Genomic DNA, 17,313 nt, shown 5'->3' on the forward strand with positions numbered 1-17,313 from the left:
GTTTGAGTTATTAATGAGCAAAAAGTGACTGGATATATTACAAACAACTTTCACAGATAACAGTTTCAGGAGTACCATATTTGTTGACTGAGTTTAGATTTTAATTATGAAGCATGATTCATCATGAAACAACAGTCTATCATTACTTCAGTTTAGGAGCTCAGACAGATTCACCTGTTGCCTTCTTTAAAGCACTAGTTATAAAACAACTGAATAAACTTAATCTCGACTCTGATCATTATTTCAAAATGATGTGAGTTTGGATGGTGAAAGCTGTCTGAGTTTAATTGTGTGTGTAATCAGTGATACGCTGTTAAACGGGTCGCTGGATCTGTTTATAAGAACAAACCGCTGTGATTAAAACATCAGACGACACTCTGAGTGTGTTTACTGTACACTCTCAAAATAACACAAGTTGAGATAATATGGACAAACCCACTGATTGGGTTGTTTTGACCCAGCAGTTGGGTTAAATGTTTGCCCAAATTGCTGGGTAATTTTATTTAACTCAACTATTGTTTAAAAATTACTATAATGTTTGCTTAAAATGAACCCAAAGCATGAACATTTATTAATACGTTTAATAAATATTAATTAAATAATAAACATTTATTACATTTCTTATTAATACATGTTCACCTTTTGATTATTATATTTGCCTCTAGTAATTATGTGTCTGAATTTAAATTTCAAACGTATTTTGGGTTCATTTTAAGCCAGAGATATAGTCATTTTTAAACAATAGTTGGGTTAAATAAAACTGCCCAGCAGGTTGGGTCAAACTTTTAACCCAGTTGCTGGGTTTGTGCATATTTAACTCAACTTGGGTTGTTTTAAACCCAACATTTGTTAGTGTAGTTCATATAGCATGTCCAAGGCAAGCTTGTTTATATAACACATTTCAAACATAATGTTAATTTAAAGCGCTTTACTAAAAATGTGTTTTAAAAAAATCTAAATATATACAACAAGAAGTACAAAATAAACACTCATTACATTTTTTCAAATTCTTTTAACAACATTGAAATGTAAAAGAATCAGTATTTCAGGTCACTATTTCTTTTCTCATTCGCATTTTCTCCACGTTTAATCAGCTTCAGAGTTTATAGCTCCTGTGGTGTGACAAATTACAGTGTTGCATTTAGTCTTTCAAATAATATTAAATCTGCATGTGTAATAATTACAAAAGAATGAACAACTGTGGTTTAAAATGATGATGTTTAGACACACTGTCAACTTACTAAAAGTATTTCATGTCATTTATCCAAATGCTGTTTTTTAGGGATGCACGATATATCACCCACCATATCAGTACTGGCCAATATATGTTCATTTTTAATGTTATCATTATCAGCCCAATAAGAAAATGTGTCCGATATATTAAAGCTGATAAATCATGGATTATTATTTATCACTTTAGATGTGAACTGTCTGCCATGATGGTTTTGAATTGCTTGGAATATGATTGAAATCAAGTCAAGTCTGTCATATAGACTACATAATATTATAATGCGGGACATTGTTTTTGTAATCAGGCACTCAAAAATTATATAAAAATTTGAATTTAGATTTTTCATCCAATATATCAGTTATCGGCTTTCAAATATAAAGAATTATCAGTTATCGATATCAACCAAAATGTTCATATCGCTGCATCCCTAACTATTTTTCATGTATTATTTAGAGGGAACTCATGCGCATAAAGACATCAGACAGACATATGCAATGTTCAGTTATTCATAAAAGCTGTTGATTGTAACTTTGTTTCATGCATTGATGATGTTTTCTGTATTGAATATGTCTGGATCTCAGGTGAATGACTCATATTGTGTGTGTGTGTGTTTGAGGTATGGTGCTGGTCCGGACAGAGATGGGTCAGCTGGTGATGGTTCCTCAGCAGGCTCTGGCTCAGGCTCAGGCCCAGAACAGCATCTCACCGCGGCCCTCCACGCCCACCAGCGTGGCCACATTCAGGGTCACGACCCCGCAGGTACACCCCACACACACACCTGATGAATGTTCTAGAGCCACTGACCACCCGTCTGATGACAGCTCTGCACTCACTGAAAGTGATTTCTTAAAGCGCTCCTATTATATGATCTTAAAAGGTTCCTAATTGTGTTTCAGAGGTCTCATGCATCACATGCATCAAAAAACACTTTCATTTTTCATCATTTATAATGCATCATCAGCTGTTTTCTCGCAGTGTCTGAAACGTTTCAATTAAAGATTCGGTCTCTCTAAATCCCGCCTTTCTGAGAGCTGCTCTGCTTTAATTGGTCAGATGTTCCAGTCTGTTATGATTGGTCAGAAACCAAATGCTCATTATCATATCTGAATCTCAGCTCTTGAAACGAACAGGCGTCGGTTTTACCGTATCAATCTCATCAAAGTGGATTTGCTTTGGCAGCAGAAAACAGAAAACTCTTCCAGTCTCAGATACAACTACAGTGATTGGGGGCGGGGCAAAGAGACGCTGTTCAGCCAATGACGATCACAGGCTGGCGTTATGCAAATGAGTTCCAAACCTATGTAGGTTCAGAGACTGAATTACTGACGACTCGTTTCAGTTCAGAATCGATTCTTTAATTTAACTTAATTTATCTGCACTTTGATCAAATGCAGATTTTTCAAACTTTTTGAATTTAATACTGTTTTTGCGAAGGCAATACTGCAAAATGTTTGTGTGTCACTGATAAAACTGAACACACTCCTCCACAATTAAAGATGCATTTGCTTGCTATTCCTGTTATATTCTTAGACTGAAAATCAACATCATGCATTAATATAAACATCTCTCTTTTTTATTTACGAATGCATCTTTGGTGAAAGGAAAATATCATGATTTTCCAGGAGTGTATGGATCTAGAGCAGGGTCACGACCCCCACAAGGGGGTCACCAGAGGTCTCTCAGGGGTCACCAAGCACAACTGAACTAATTATGATCTCATTAGTGACTCTAATCAAATCATCTGCGCAGTAAACACAGACCGTGTCTGTTCTAGTGCAGTGAGATAGAAGCTACTGCTGTGCAAAAGTCCATTTCTCTGTGAAAATCTGTGAAAATGTGATGGTTGTTATCAAGATAACGACACAAAACAGTGAAAGTGAGTGATAATAATCATATTGTGATCACATTGTGGCTCTCAGGGTCTCAGTAAAGATGAAAAGCATGTCATTTGATGAGATCATAATAATCTGTGCACATGTGTCTGTGAAATTCAAGGATATTCAAACTCTATTTTAGGTGCAGTGAGATTTTCAGATAATGCATTTATTGTTTTATCCATCAGTCCATCCAGTTGCTTCACAATTTAGATTAACAATTTATATCAAGATTAACCTTTTAAGCATCAGGCATCACTGCTGACATCTAGTGGCGCGCTTTAGTAATTACAACCTGAGATCAGCTTTAGACCTGAAACTGATGAAGCTTTTCAGTTACAATTAAAATGAATTTATTTCTTCTCATGGCTGTAGATTTAATAATCCTCTTTCTTCAGTGTTGTGTAAATTAAACACTATGTTATCTGTTTTGGTGATTTGTGTTGAACACATCTCTTATTCACAGTGTTAGTCTATCAAACATAAATAAGTCCGCAAGATATTCTCTGCTGTTTTTCTGTTCACATATTAATATCCATGTGCAGAATATTCCAGCCAGTAAAGTTGTCCCTCTTGGTTTAAAACTAAATTTGAATAGTATTTTTTGCTTTCATAATAGTTGGTCATACTAAGACCATATAATTATTGTATATTATAATTATTTTATATGCATGTAAGTATGGATATATTTATTTGAGCAGAATTTACAGTAAACGGCCACATGAGGGCAGCAGCCATTCTGTGTTTTCCTATTGTTTCATTACTATGTTATTTATTTTTGTATTTCTTTTGTTAAATTATGCAATATTTTACTAATAAGCAATGGCTATAATTATGGCTTATGATATAATCATAGTTTGTATAATATAATGGAGTGCCAGTGTGTCAGTGTAATGTTCACTCATGGCCACCAGATGGCGCCAGACACTCGGATTTATCAGTGGCTCTATGTTTGAACTGATGTTAATAATAAATCAGGCCATTCAAAAGTTTTTAAAACTATGCAAATAAGAAAATATTTCATTTCTAATATTTAGCAAATTAGTATGTTTTTACATTACATTAACATTAGTGACTTGCAACATAAGCAAATTATATATATATAATATATATATATTTTTTACAATCAACCATAAAATTAAAATTATATATTTTTAAATATATATTATTAAATATATTTTTTTGTAGATCTAAACACACTATATAGTTATGCTGGCATGATCTACTATTTAAGCTTCTGTGTTAAACGAATGATCAAGTGTGTTCAAGCCACTCTTTTGTCGGAGTATAATGGTGGTGTGCCTTCTCTAAATTAATTACACAAAATAACAACATTTATACAGCAAATGTAGAGCAAAGAATGTGCATTGGTTGTATGTTGCTTTTTTATGTTTTTAATTAATTTATGAAGCCATTGTAAACTTTATCGTTTCAGATTATAATGTTATATTATGATGCTATCATATTTTTTGCTGGGAACCAGCTTACTTCGTTGTAAATAGAAATGCCTGACAATTTCACTGCTATATACCTATTGTATTATCTAAGTATTGAGGTATTTCACCATGTTTCTCACTGACACGCCCCCAACTCGTTCAGATCGGGGCTTAAAGAAAATCCTGAGCTCCCCACTTGTATTTAATTTACGACATGTGGTGGCGTTCATGTGTGTTCATCTCGTATATACGATCTTTCCAACATGATTTGAACGCACCATAAAACATGCTAGGCAGCTAGCAATAGTTGCGTCCCAAATAACGCACTATGCACTTATACACTATACATTATGCACTTATACACTACGCACTTATACACTATACATTATGCACTTATACACTATACACTACGCACTTATACACTATACATTATGCACTTATACACTATACACTACACACTTATACACTGTACATTATGCACTTATACACTATACACTACGCACTTATACACTATACATTATGCACTTATACACTATACACTACGCACTTATACACTATACATTATGCACTTATACACTATACACTACGCACTTATACACTATACATTATGCACTTATACACTATACACTACACACTTATACACTGTACATTATGCACTTATACACTATACACTACGCACTTATACACTATACATTATGCACTTATACACTATACACTACGCACTTATACACTATACATTATGCACTTATACACTATACACTACACACTTATACACTATACACTATGCACTTATACACTATACATTATGCACTTATACACTATACATTATGCACTTATACACTACGCACTTATACACTATGCACTTATACACTATACATTATGCACTTATACACTATACACTACGCACTTATACACTATACATTATGCACTTATACACTATACACTACACACTTATACACTGTACATTATGCACTTATACACTATACACTACGCACTTATACACTATACATTATGCACTTATACACTATACACTACACACTTATACACTGTACATTATGCACTTATACACTATACACTATGCACTTATACACTATACATTATGCACTTATACACTATACACTATGCACTTATACACTATACATTATGCACTTATACACTATACACTACGCACTTATACACTATGCACTTATACACTATACATTATGCACTTATACACTATACACTACACACTTATACACTGTACATTATGCACTTATACTCTATACACTATGCACTTATACACTATACATTATGCACTTATACACTATACACTATGCACTTATACACTATACATTATGCACTTATACACTATACACTACGCACTTATACACTATACATTATGCACTTATACACTATACACTACACACTTATACACTGTACATTATGCACTTATACACTATACACTATGCACTTATACACTATACATTATGCACTTATACACTATACACTATGCACTTATACACTATACATTATGCACTTATACACTATACACTACGCACTTATACACTATGCACTTATACACTATACATTATGCACTTATACACTATACACTACACACTTATACACTATACACTATGCACTTATACACTACACACTTATACACTATACACTATGCACTTATACACTATACACTATGCACTTATACACTGTACATTATGCACTTATACACTATACACTACGCACTTATACACTATACATTATGCACTTATACACTATACACTACGCACTTATACACTATACATTATGCACTTATACACTACGCACTTATACACTATACATTATGCACTATACACTATGCACTTATACACTGTACATTATGCACTTATACATTATGCACTTATACACTATACACTACGCACTTATACACTATACATTATGCACTTATACACTATACACTATGCACTTATACACTATACATTATGCACTTATACACTATACACCACACACTTATACACTATACATTATGCACTTATACACTATGCACTTATACACTATACACTATGCACTTATACACTATACATTATGCACTTATACACTATACACTATGCACTTATACACTGTACATTATGCACTTATACACTATACATTACACACTATACACTATGCACTATACACTTATACACTATACATTATGCACTTATACACTATACACTATGCACTTATACACTATACATTATGCACTTATACACTATACACTATGCACTTATACACTATACATTATGCACTTATACACTATGCACTTATACACTATACACTATGCACTTATACACTATACACTATACATTACACACTATACACTATGCACTATACACTTATACACTATACATTATGCACTTATACACTATACACTATGCACTTATACACTATACATTATGCACTTATACACTATACACTATGCACTTATACACTATACATTATGCACTTATACACTGTACATTATGCACTTATACTCTATACATTATGCACTTATACACTATACATTATGCACTTATACACTGTACATTATGCACTTATACACTATACACTATGCACTTATACACTATGCACTTATACACTATACATTATGCACTTATACACTGTACATTATGCACTTATACTCTATACATTATGCACTTATACACTATACATTATGCACTTATACACTGTACATTATGCACTTATACACTATACATTATGCACTTATACACTATGCACTTATACACTATGCACTTATACACTATACATTATGCACTTATACACTATACACTATGCACTTATACACTATACACTATGCCCTCATCCATGTAGTGTGTGAATTGTATTAGGTTATTTTGTCATTTAACATCGGAGTCTGACAGCCCCTTCCCCTTTGCTACGTAATTAAAGCTGCGACAGTTGAGTGCATGAAGTGTTCAACATTCCACACTTCATTTTTTTCCGTTAATGTAGTGCATCATTCATCTGGGTATTTAAGTGCACTTTTTCTTTTTGGAATTTTCAGTGTGAACGCACTACTTTCACTATTTATACTTAAAAACGTCATAGAATAGTGCATAAGTATGCAAATTGGGTTAGCAACAGGTTAGTAAACATGCTAAAATATGTTAGCATCCTGGTAAATCATGCTAGCAACATGCTAATTCATGCTAGCAATAGGTTAAAACATGTTAACATCGCCAATTCAAACTAGCAACTTATTAAACAATGTTAACATGTTTAATCATGTCAACAATATGCTAACTCATGGTAGCATTGTGTTAAATCATGTTAGCAACATGGTAACAAAATGCTATTAAAGCTAACCAATTAATAAAATATGCTAGCAATGTGTTAAATCATGTTAGCAAAACATGCTAACTCATGCTAGCATTGTGCTTAATCATGCAAACAATATGCTAATTATGCTAGCAAACCTGTTAAAACATACTAGCAATGTGTTAAATCATGTTAGCGATAGGTTAACAACATGCTTATAATGCTAACAAAGTTTTAACATGTTAACCATGTAAACAAAATGCTAGCAAACATGCAAATCATGTTAACGTTTTAATAACATTCTAATCATGTTAGCAACATGTCCAAACATGTTAACAATGTGTTGAATCATGTTAACAATCTGTTACAAACATGTTAGTCATGCTAATCAACATGTTAAATAATGCTAAAACATGTTAGCAATGTATTAATCATTTTAACAAAATGTTAAAACAGGTTAACATTGTATTAAACCATGTTAGCAAAATGTTAAAACATGCTATCAATTTGTTAAATCATGTTAACAACATGCTAGCAAAAATTTTTAATCAAGTTACCAACATGCTAACAACATGCTAATCATGTTAACAAAATGCTAGCAAAATGTTAATCATGGTACCAACATGCTAACAACATGCTTATCATGTTAACAACATGCTAAAACATGTTAACAATGTTTTAACCACGTTAGCAACATGCTAAAACATGCTAGCAATGTATTAAATCATGTTAGCAACATGTTAAAACATGCTAGCAATATACTAAATCATGTTAGCAAACATGTTAAAACATGCAGCCAACATGTTAGATCATGCTATCAACATGCTAATCATGTTAAACCATGTTAAAATATGTTAACAATGTGTTAAATCATGTTAGCCACAATGTTAAAACATGCTAGCAATGTGTTAAATCATGTTAACAACATGTTAGTAAAATGTTAATCATGCTAGCAAAATGTGCTAATAATGTTAACAACATGCTAATCATGTTAACAAAATGTTAAAACATATTAACCATGTGTTAAATCATATTAGCAACATGTTAAAACATGTTAACAATGTGTTAAATCATGTTAACAAAATGTTAATCATGCTACCAAAATGCTAATCATGCTAACAACATGCTAATTATGTTAACAGCATGCGAAACATGTTAACAATGTGTTAAATCATAATAGCAACATAATAAAAACATGCTAGCAATGTGTTAAATCATGTTAGCAACATTCTAATCATGTTAACAACATGTTAAAACATGTTAGTAACATTATTTGACTTTCTGTCAATAAAACCTTCAAACTTCAAGCATTTAAGTTATTTTAAACTTTCAGACCTGGATTTGTCAAGCCAAAATCAAAGTTTGTCATCAAACTTTACTCATCTAGTTTTAGATGTCACTCTACATACAATAGTTAAAGCTTACCACAGTAATCATAGTTTCAGCCAAAATAGTTTCAGTTATTATTACTACAGTAAAATCATTTTCATTTTAACGGCAGTAATATGCCTACTTGTTACCACAGTTTTACTGTAGTAATTTAGCAATAATTCTCAATAAAGTATTATTACAGTAGCAGTAACTGCTCACTGCGGTGATGTTTTTCCCTGATAAACTCTGTTAAGGACAGTGTAGCGTTTATGAGGTGAGGGTTTATATTCCCCGGCGTCTCCCTTCATCCTGCTGTCAGTCATTCTGCGGTTCTCTGCGAGCGGAAGACGTTCCTCTTTCCCTCCGAATGCGTTTAATCATTTATCCTCCAACTGCCTGAGCGCTTTAAAAGCCAACTCAACTTTCAGTGTGAAGCGAGAGACTCGTTCTGATGGCATCGCCGTCAGTGTGCGTGTGCGCGGCCGCGAGCTCTTCCGTGTCTCGGGCTCTGCTCTCTCTCTCTCTATAGGGGCCCAGAGACGAGCATCTGCCCTCGTCATCTCCTCCCGGTGAATCCTCAGAGCTGTTAAACTCTGGCTCAGTTTAACAGAGTCCTCTCAGTGTTTAGTCTCTCTCAGTGCAGCGCTGTCCCTCAATGGAGGGATTTAACGTGTTTTCCCTCTAAACACGTGATCTTGAGTCTGTTTTAGCATATGATCGATTGTGGTGAGGGATGTGTGACATTCTTGGTTGAAGTGAGTTGAACTCTTTTTAAATTCCTGGTACCATTTAATCTGCTCATCTCAACCGGGGTGTCTGACCCCATAGATGTCCACTGTAAGTTCATTATTGCAAACACGATCCCCTCGCCCAAGACAACTGTAATAATCAACATTATGCCATAAATTCTGTTGAAAGAATATCTAGTTCAGTCATGAAACTATAGAGGGCGCCTTTACATGCAATATGCAAGCAATCACATCATTACTGCATGGCGCAAGCTGATTGGCCTCTGCAGCCAATAATAATGTTTGTTCAACATTTAAATAGTCTGGTTCATTATATGCTGTAAACTAGCACAAATGCTAGCAGTGTGCTAATCAATTTTAGCAATAGGCTAGCAACATCCTTAAAGATGTTACCAACCTGTTAAATCATGCTAGTAATGTGCTAGCAACATTCTAATTCATGTTAGCATTACGATAAAACATGCTAGTTACATTTTAACAACATGCTAATCATGCTAACAACCAGCTAAATCATGCTCACACAGTGTTAAATCAAATTAGCAACATGTTAGCAATAGGCTAGCAACATGCTAATTATGTTAATAATATGCTAGCAACATGATAATCATTGTAACAGCATGTAAACAACATGCTAGTTAATCATGCTAGAAACTTGTTAAAAGGTGCTTGCAATGTGTTAATCGTGTTAACAATAGGTTAGAAACATGTTAAAATATGTTAGCAACCTGTTAAATCATGTTAGCAACATGTCAACAACATGCTAATCATGCTAACAATTGGCTAAAACATGCTAACACTGTGTTAAATCATATTGGCAACAAGTTAGCAAATACGCTAGCAACATGCTAATCATGTAAAATGTTAGCAAAATGTTATTTGTTAATATGTTAGCAACATGCTAATCATTGTAACAACATGTTAGAAACATGTTAATCATGTCAGCAAAACATGCTAACAGATGCTAGAAAACCTGTTAAATCATGCTTGCAAAGTGGTAAAACATGCTAGCTACATGTTCACAACATGCAAATCATAATAACAACCAGCTGAAAATGCTAACACTGTGTTAAATCAAACGAGCAACATGTTAACAAAATGTTAGCAACATGCTAATCATGTAAAATGTTACCAACATGCTAATTATCTTAATAATATTTTATCAACATGTTAATCACTGTAACAGCATGTTAACAACATGCTAATCATGCTAGCAACATGCTAAAAGATGCTAGCAACCTGTTAAATCATGTAAGCAATGTGCTAGCAAACATGTTAATTCCTGCTAGCATTATGTTAAAACATAGTAGCAACAATCTAACAACATGCTAATCGAGTTAACAACCAGCAAAAACACGTTAACAGTGTGTTAAAACATATATCAGCAAAATGTTAGCAAAAGGCTAACAACATGCTAATCATGTAAAATATTAGCCAAAGGGTAATTATGTTAATAATATGTTAGCAACATGGTAATCATTGCAACAAAATGCTAAAAAATGCTAGCAACCTGATAAATCATGCTGACAATGTGCTAGCGAAATGCTAATTCATTTTAGCAAAATGCTAAAACGTTAACAATGTGCCAATTCAAGCTATCAATGTATTAAATCATGTTAACATGTTAAATGATGTCAGTAACATGCTAACTCATGCTAGCATTGTGCTAAATAATGCTAACAACCTGCTAAACCATTTTAGCATTGTTAAATCATATTAGCAACATGTTAACAACAGACTAGCAAAATGCTAATCATCTTAACAACATGTAAATAATGCTAACAACATGCTAGCAATGTAATAAATCATGTTAGCAGCATGTTAACAGGCTAGCAACATGTTAATCATGCTAACAATATGATAACAACATGGTAATAATGCTATCAACGTGTTAAATCTGCGAGCAATCACATCATTACCACACGGCACAAGCTGATTGGCCTCTGCTGATCCTGCAGCCATTGAGATTGCTTGCTCAACATTTAAATAGTCTGGTTCAGTGTTTGCTGTAAGCTAGAGTTCCCTCTGAACCCCTCCACCTCCCCAGCTCCACCTGCCTAGATCTGCTGTGGGATTAACCACTTAAGACCGGATGGAGCTTCGGCGCTCCCATTTGTGTGTCTCTCTTTAATAGCCAATAAAAATTGAATCCATATAGGTAGCATAAAAATTCTTTTTGCATACAAAACCAGAGACTTTAAACTTTCATATCAAGCCTCTAACATGCTTCTGTTGCGTTGTTTTCACCCTCTAATGAGTCTGAGTAATATGCGTTTACAACAAAAATAGCACAGCCGCTAACTGAATACAAGTATGTATATTTCACGTGCTCATAACTTCATGAAAAATGCACAGATCATAAAAAATGGCACATCAATATTTAAAGCAGATTCTCAAGATTAAACTGAATCAAACATCATAATATATTGCAGTGATCACAAGATATTACTCACGGAATGATTTAACATACTTGGCTAAAAACATGTCTCTCATCTCTCCGGGATGCAGTGTGTATCCAATGTTCCCGGACCCATCCATGTTCGTTTTCCAATGTGGAATAACATAAAATAGATATCATTTCTCATCTTTTTAATGCATCTAACCATTTTGAAAAACTCCTAACGAGTGCTGAGAAACACCTCTAACCTGGAGTTTACCGCCTGTTGGCGCCACCTGGCTGCGGAAAAAATGAACAACAATTTTTCAAACTATTCTTTATGCTATCACCACGAAATTTGAACCAGATGCAGCTCACATATAGGAGAGCATCACCAAAAAAATAATTTTTTAGCGATCTTATTGTGTTCCTGAGTTATTCCATGTCAAATAAAAAAAGAAAAATTATTTTTAAAAAATTATATATATTTTTTGTCTTTTATCAGCTGTTTCTCAGCAAAAAAATGTCTAAATGTAATGTAATTTATATTTTCTTAAAACTTAAAATGTTTTCTATCAAATGATACCTATCTTTTGACTCTTCTTGCTAGAGTTTTGGAGTTATGAGTCTTTACTTTTGTGTGTGTCGCTCAGAAAAAAAAAAAAAACTCTAAAAAAGCCTTCAGGTCTTAAATGGTTAATGTCTGTTTATTTATACAGCAGCAGCAGATCTTATGTACTCACAGCAGCATGTCTGTGTATCTGTTAGCAGCAGCAACTCCATACTTGTTCCACAGCAGCAGCACAGTGACCAAATACATTCACCATATTCCATTACATGCTAAAATTATTCCATGATTGAAATTTTAACATGTACTCATAATGTTCCTATAATGCAGCCTGAAGACAACACTGAAGAAATAAGCATGTGTGTGACTCTGTGTCCAACGAAACTCTTTCAAAGTGTCATGAAGTTACTCACCCACAAGTTCTTCATCTGAAGCAATCCTATGATTTAACTTTTCCTCTGTAATCCTCTCTGTATTTCCCCCTCTTTTCTTTGTTCTCTTTCTCTTGCTCCTCTCCTCCCTGCAGTCTCCTGTTAGCACTCCGGCGATTCGTCCCGCTCCTGCGGCTCAAACTAAACTGGTCCAGTCCAGTTCACCGAGCGCCGCGGCCCAGACCAGCACTGCAACCGGCCCCGCTGTGAGCACCTGTCCCATCTCTCTCTCTCTCTCTTTCTCTCTCTTTGTCTCATCTGCATCAGTTGCTTTTATTTTTATGTAAGCATTAAGATGGTAGAAATGCCAGCTGTATCTGACCATAGAGTTTCAGAGGAGATTTATAAATTTAATGCATTACAAAATTCTGTTTTAAAATTTAATTTTAATTTTTACAAACAAATCAATAAGATACAAGAGGCAGTAATGTATATTAAGAATATTATTACAAATTTAGAAAGCAAAATCTTCCACAAAAACTTTATTTTATTAATAAAATTATAATTATCATCTTCTGCTAATACAGTTGCACTCAATAGGGGGCCTCAGCAAACATCCAAGACTTTTCAAGATGACTTAAAATTATTTAAAATAAGACAAAACAATAACAGAGCTTAAAATCAAGATGCAAGCTGACATTATATATTTTTATTTTAATTGGTTCCCTCAACAACTGTCACTTATTAAAGTGACAACATATATAAAACCTGATTATGAGTGCATTTTAGACCTGAAAAGCCATAGAAATTAATAAAATCATTTTAAAAATATTTAAAAATCAAAGCATTCACCGCACTCTCCCAGCTATTATATATTATATTTCATTTTAAAAATATAAAAATGTTCTGCACACAGAAGCACTTTAATCATGAAACACGGGAGATAATGATGACAAACGTTTTAGCTCTTCGCCTTCGTCTCAATAATAATATAGAAAATGCGCTACAAGTCCTCACGTGATCATGATCATAATTAACGTGTAATTACAGCATATAATTAAATTTAATTGATAATTTGTTACGGTATATATGCGCCATTCACACAGGACGTGTTTTCATCAACTTTTTTTTTTAAAAGCTGTGATTTTATTAACATTTATTCTTTAAAATAAATATTATTTTAATTAAAAAAATTGAATTACTAATTTACACCAAAAGCATTTTATAATGAATTTATTTATTTTTTTCTAAATATTTTTTTGGGTAGAAATTGCTATTTCAGTAAGAAATCATTTTAAAAAACAAAAGTAATCATGATATTTAATGACAAATGTAATCATGAATGACTAGAAATGTCATGTAAATTAAGTGGTAATAAAAATGTAAAGCCTGAAGAACATTTAGATATTTAAACTTCTGGAATTATGTACTTTGATTATTTTATTTAATTATTTAAATATTTTGCCACTGCTGTAGTTTCTATAAATGGAAAAGTTTGAAAATCAGCAGCTTTGTCATTACAGCAGAAGTACCAGAAACATTTTGGTCAAAAAGGTTGAGAATCGCTGGGCTTATGCTAATCCTAACATGTAAAATAAGGCGAATATTTGGTCTCTAAGGGTGTTTTTGTGAGATTTAGCACAAGTGGATCACTGTAGGGACTGATCAGTCTTATGTGCATGTAAATCTACTCCTGCACTCCTGTGCTTATCAATAAAGTCTTGATTTATTAGATTTCTTTTCAAACAATCTTAAAAATAAAGGCATAGAAGAACCATATGTGGTTCCCAAAAGAACCTTCCAGTGAACAGTTCTTAAAAGAACCAGTTTTTCTTAGTATGAAGAACATTTTAAAACTCTAAAGAACCTTTTTTTTCCACTATAAAGAGCCTTTTGTGCAATTGAAAGGTTCCATTGGTGTTCACGGAATCATAGATGCCGATTTAGAACCTTTAATTTTAAGAGTGTAAAGACAAAGAACAGACAGCGAGTGAACTGTAAGTTGTCAGGTGCAGCGATCACGTGATCCAAGTTGTTCTCCTCCTCCATCTGTCTCTCTCTCTCTCTCTTCGCTCCTGTCGTCCTGCGCTCTCTCGGGACACGCGATGTGACAGGGCGCGCTGTGGCCGTCTCTCCTGTTCTCTGTGGCCTTGCTGGCAGGCAGACGTCAGCTTGTGTTTATCTCTGTGTCTCTGTTCCTTCCTCCTCTAGAAGGCCCCTGTGGCAGCCGCCGTGGCAGTGACAGCTCCCCAGCAGGTCCAGCCGGCCTTGGGCCCCCAGGGGCCCCTCACTCAGATGCCACTGGCCCCGCAGAGCGCAGCCTCCCCGGCCCCCGGAGCTCCGGTTGTCTCCCAGGTCTGTGTGCCCTCCCGTATCGAAGTTTCTCTCTCTCTTTATCTTTTCTTTTTCTCAGCTCAACTGAGTGACTGTTGGACCCCTCAAGCATCCCTGGTTAACTGTCAGGACTTGGTTAAGCGCCACCCAAATCACACACACACACACACACACACACACACACACACACACACACACACACACACACACACACACACACACACACACACACACACACACACACACACACACACACACACATACAGCTGCAAGCAGACACCAGGGTAACACATCTGGATGAAAAACACACACACACACAAATATAAACAAACACACAAGTGGCAGTGCCAGCCTATAGACATCTGGGCATCACATCTGCACTCATGTTCACATACACACATATACACTACTGTTCAAAAGTTTTTGGGGTATTTTTTAATGTTTTTGATACATTGCAGTCTCTTCTGCTCACTAAGGCTGTATTTATTTGATCAAAAGTACAGTAAAAATAGTGAAATATTATTACAATTTAAAATAGCTGTTTTCTATGTGAATATATAGTAAACTGTAATTTATATCATGTGATCAAAGCTGAATTTTCAGCATCATTACTCCAGTCTTCAGTGTCACATGATCCTTCAGAAATCATTCTAATATGATGATTTGCTGCTCAAGAAACATTTTTGATTATTATCAATGTTGAAAACATTATTTCAACATATTTTTGAGGAAACTGTGATTTTTTCAGGATTCTTTGATGAACAGAGCAGCATTTATTTGAAATAGAAATATTTTGCAACATTATAAATGTCTTTACTGTCACTTTTGATCAATTTAAAGGGTTAGTTCACCAAAAAATGAAAATAATGTCATTAATTACTCTCCCTCATGCCGTTCCACACCCGTAAGACCTTTGTTCCTCTTTGTGCAAATTAAGATATTTTTGATGAAATCCGATGGCTCAGTGAGGCCTGCATAGCCAGCAATGACATTTCCTCTCTCAAGATCCATTAATGTACTAAAAACATGTTTAAATCAGTTCATGTGAGTACAGTGGTTCAATATTAATATTATAAAGCCACGAGAATATTTTTGATGCGCCAAAAAAACAAAATAACGACTTATTTAGTGATGGCCGATTTCAAAACACTGCTTCAGGAAACTTTGGAGCATAATGAATCAGCGTATCGAATCATGATTCGGATCACGTGTCAAACCACCAAACTGCTGAAATCACGTGACTTTGGCGCTTCGAATCGGCCAGCACTAAATAAGTCGTTATTTTGTTTTTTTGGCGCTCCAAAAATATTCTCATGGCTTTATAATATTAATATTGAACCACTGTACTCACATGAACTGATTTAAATATGTTTTTAGTACATTAATGGATCTTGAGAGAGGAAGTGACATTACTCCCTATGGAGGCATCACGGAGCCATCGGATTTCAACTAAAATATCTTAATTTGTGTTCCAAAGATTAACGAAGGTCTTATTGGTGTGGAATGACATGAGGGAGAGTAATAAATGACAGAAATTTCATTTTTGGGTGAACTAACCCTTTAATGCTATTAATTTCTTTCATAAAACACTTACTAGTCATATTTAACCCCCAAATCAAAAGGAATATAAGAAATTAAGGTTTGCATAAATAAAATTAAGCTTATTAATATAATTTGCATGGTGACGTTATTTTCATTCTATTCAGTTTTTGGCATTCCCTCCCAAATTATC

The 17,313-nt window shown here is 34.2% G+C and overlaps 1 protein-coding gene across 4 annotated transcripts in view; it reads left to right on the top strand.

Moving 5' to 3' along the window:
• Nucleotides 1-17,313, top strand: part of LOC137023483 (transcription initiation factor TFIID subunit 4) — a 113,886-nt gene that overhangs the window by 2,985 nt on the left and 93,588 nt on the right. For 3 of the 4 annotated variants that reach the window (XR_010895544.1, XM_067390652.1, XM_067390654.1), the window contains exons 2-4: nucleotides 1,848-1,990; nucleotides 13,403-13,513; nucleotides 15,459-15,602. Coding sequence is in view for 3 of the 4 variants with exons in the window: in XM_067390652.1 (XP_067246753.1) it covers nucleotides 1,848-1,990; nucleotides 13,403-13,513; nucleotides 15,459-15,602 (398 nt within the window). In the remaining variant the exon portion in view is untranslated. The remainder of the gene's footprint in view (nucleotides 1-1,847; nucleotides 1,991-13,402; nucleotides 13,514-15,458; nucleotides 15,603-17,313) is intronic. The other variant, XM_067390653.1, reaches the window with a different exon arrangement.

This window comes from Chanodichthys erythropterus, chromosome 7 (assembly GCF_024489055.1).
Source record: "Chanodichthys erythropterus isolate Z2021 chromosome 7, ASM2448905v1, whole genome shotgun sequence".
Taxonomy (NCBI): Eukaryota; Metazoa; Chordata; class Actinopteri; order Cypriniformes; family Xenocyprididae; genus Chanodichthys; species Chanodichthys erythropterus.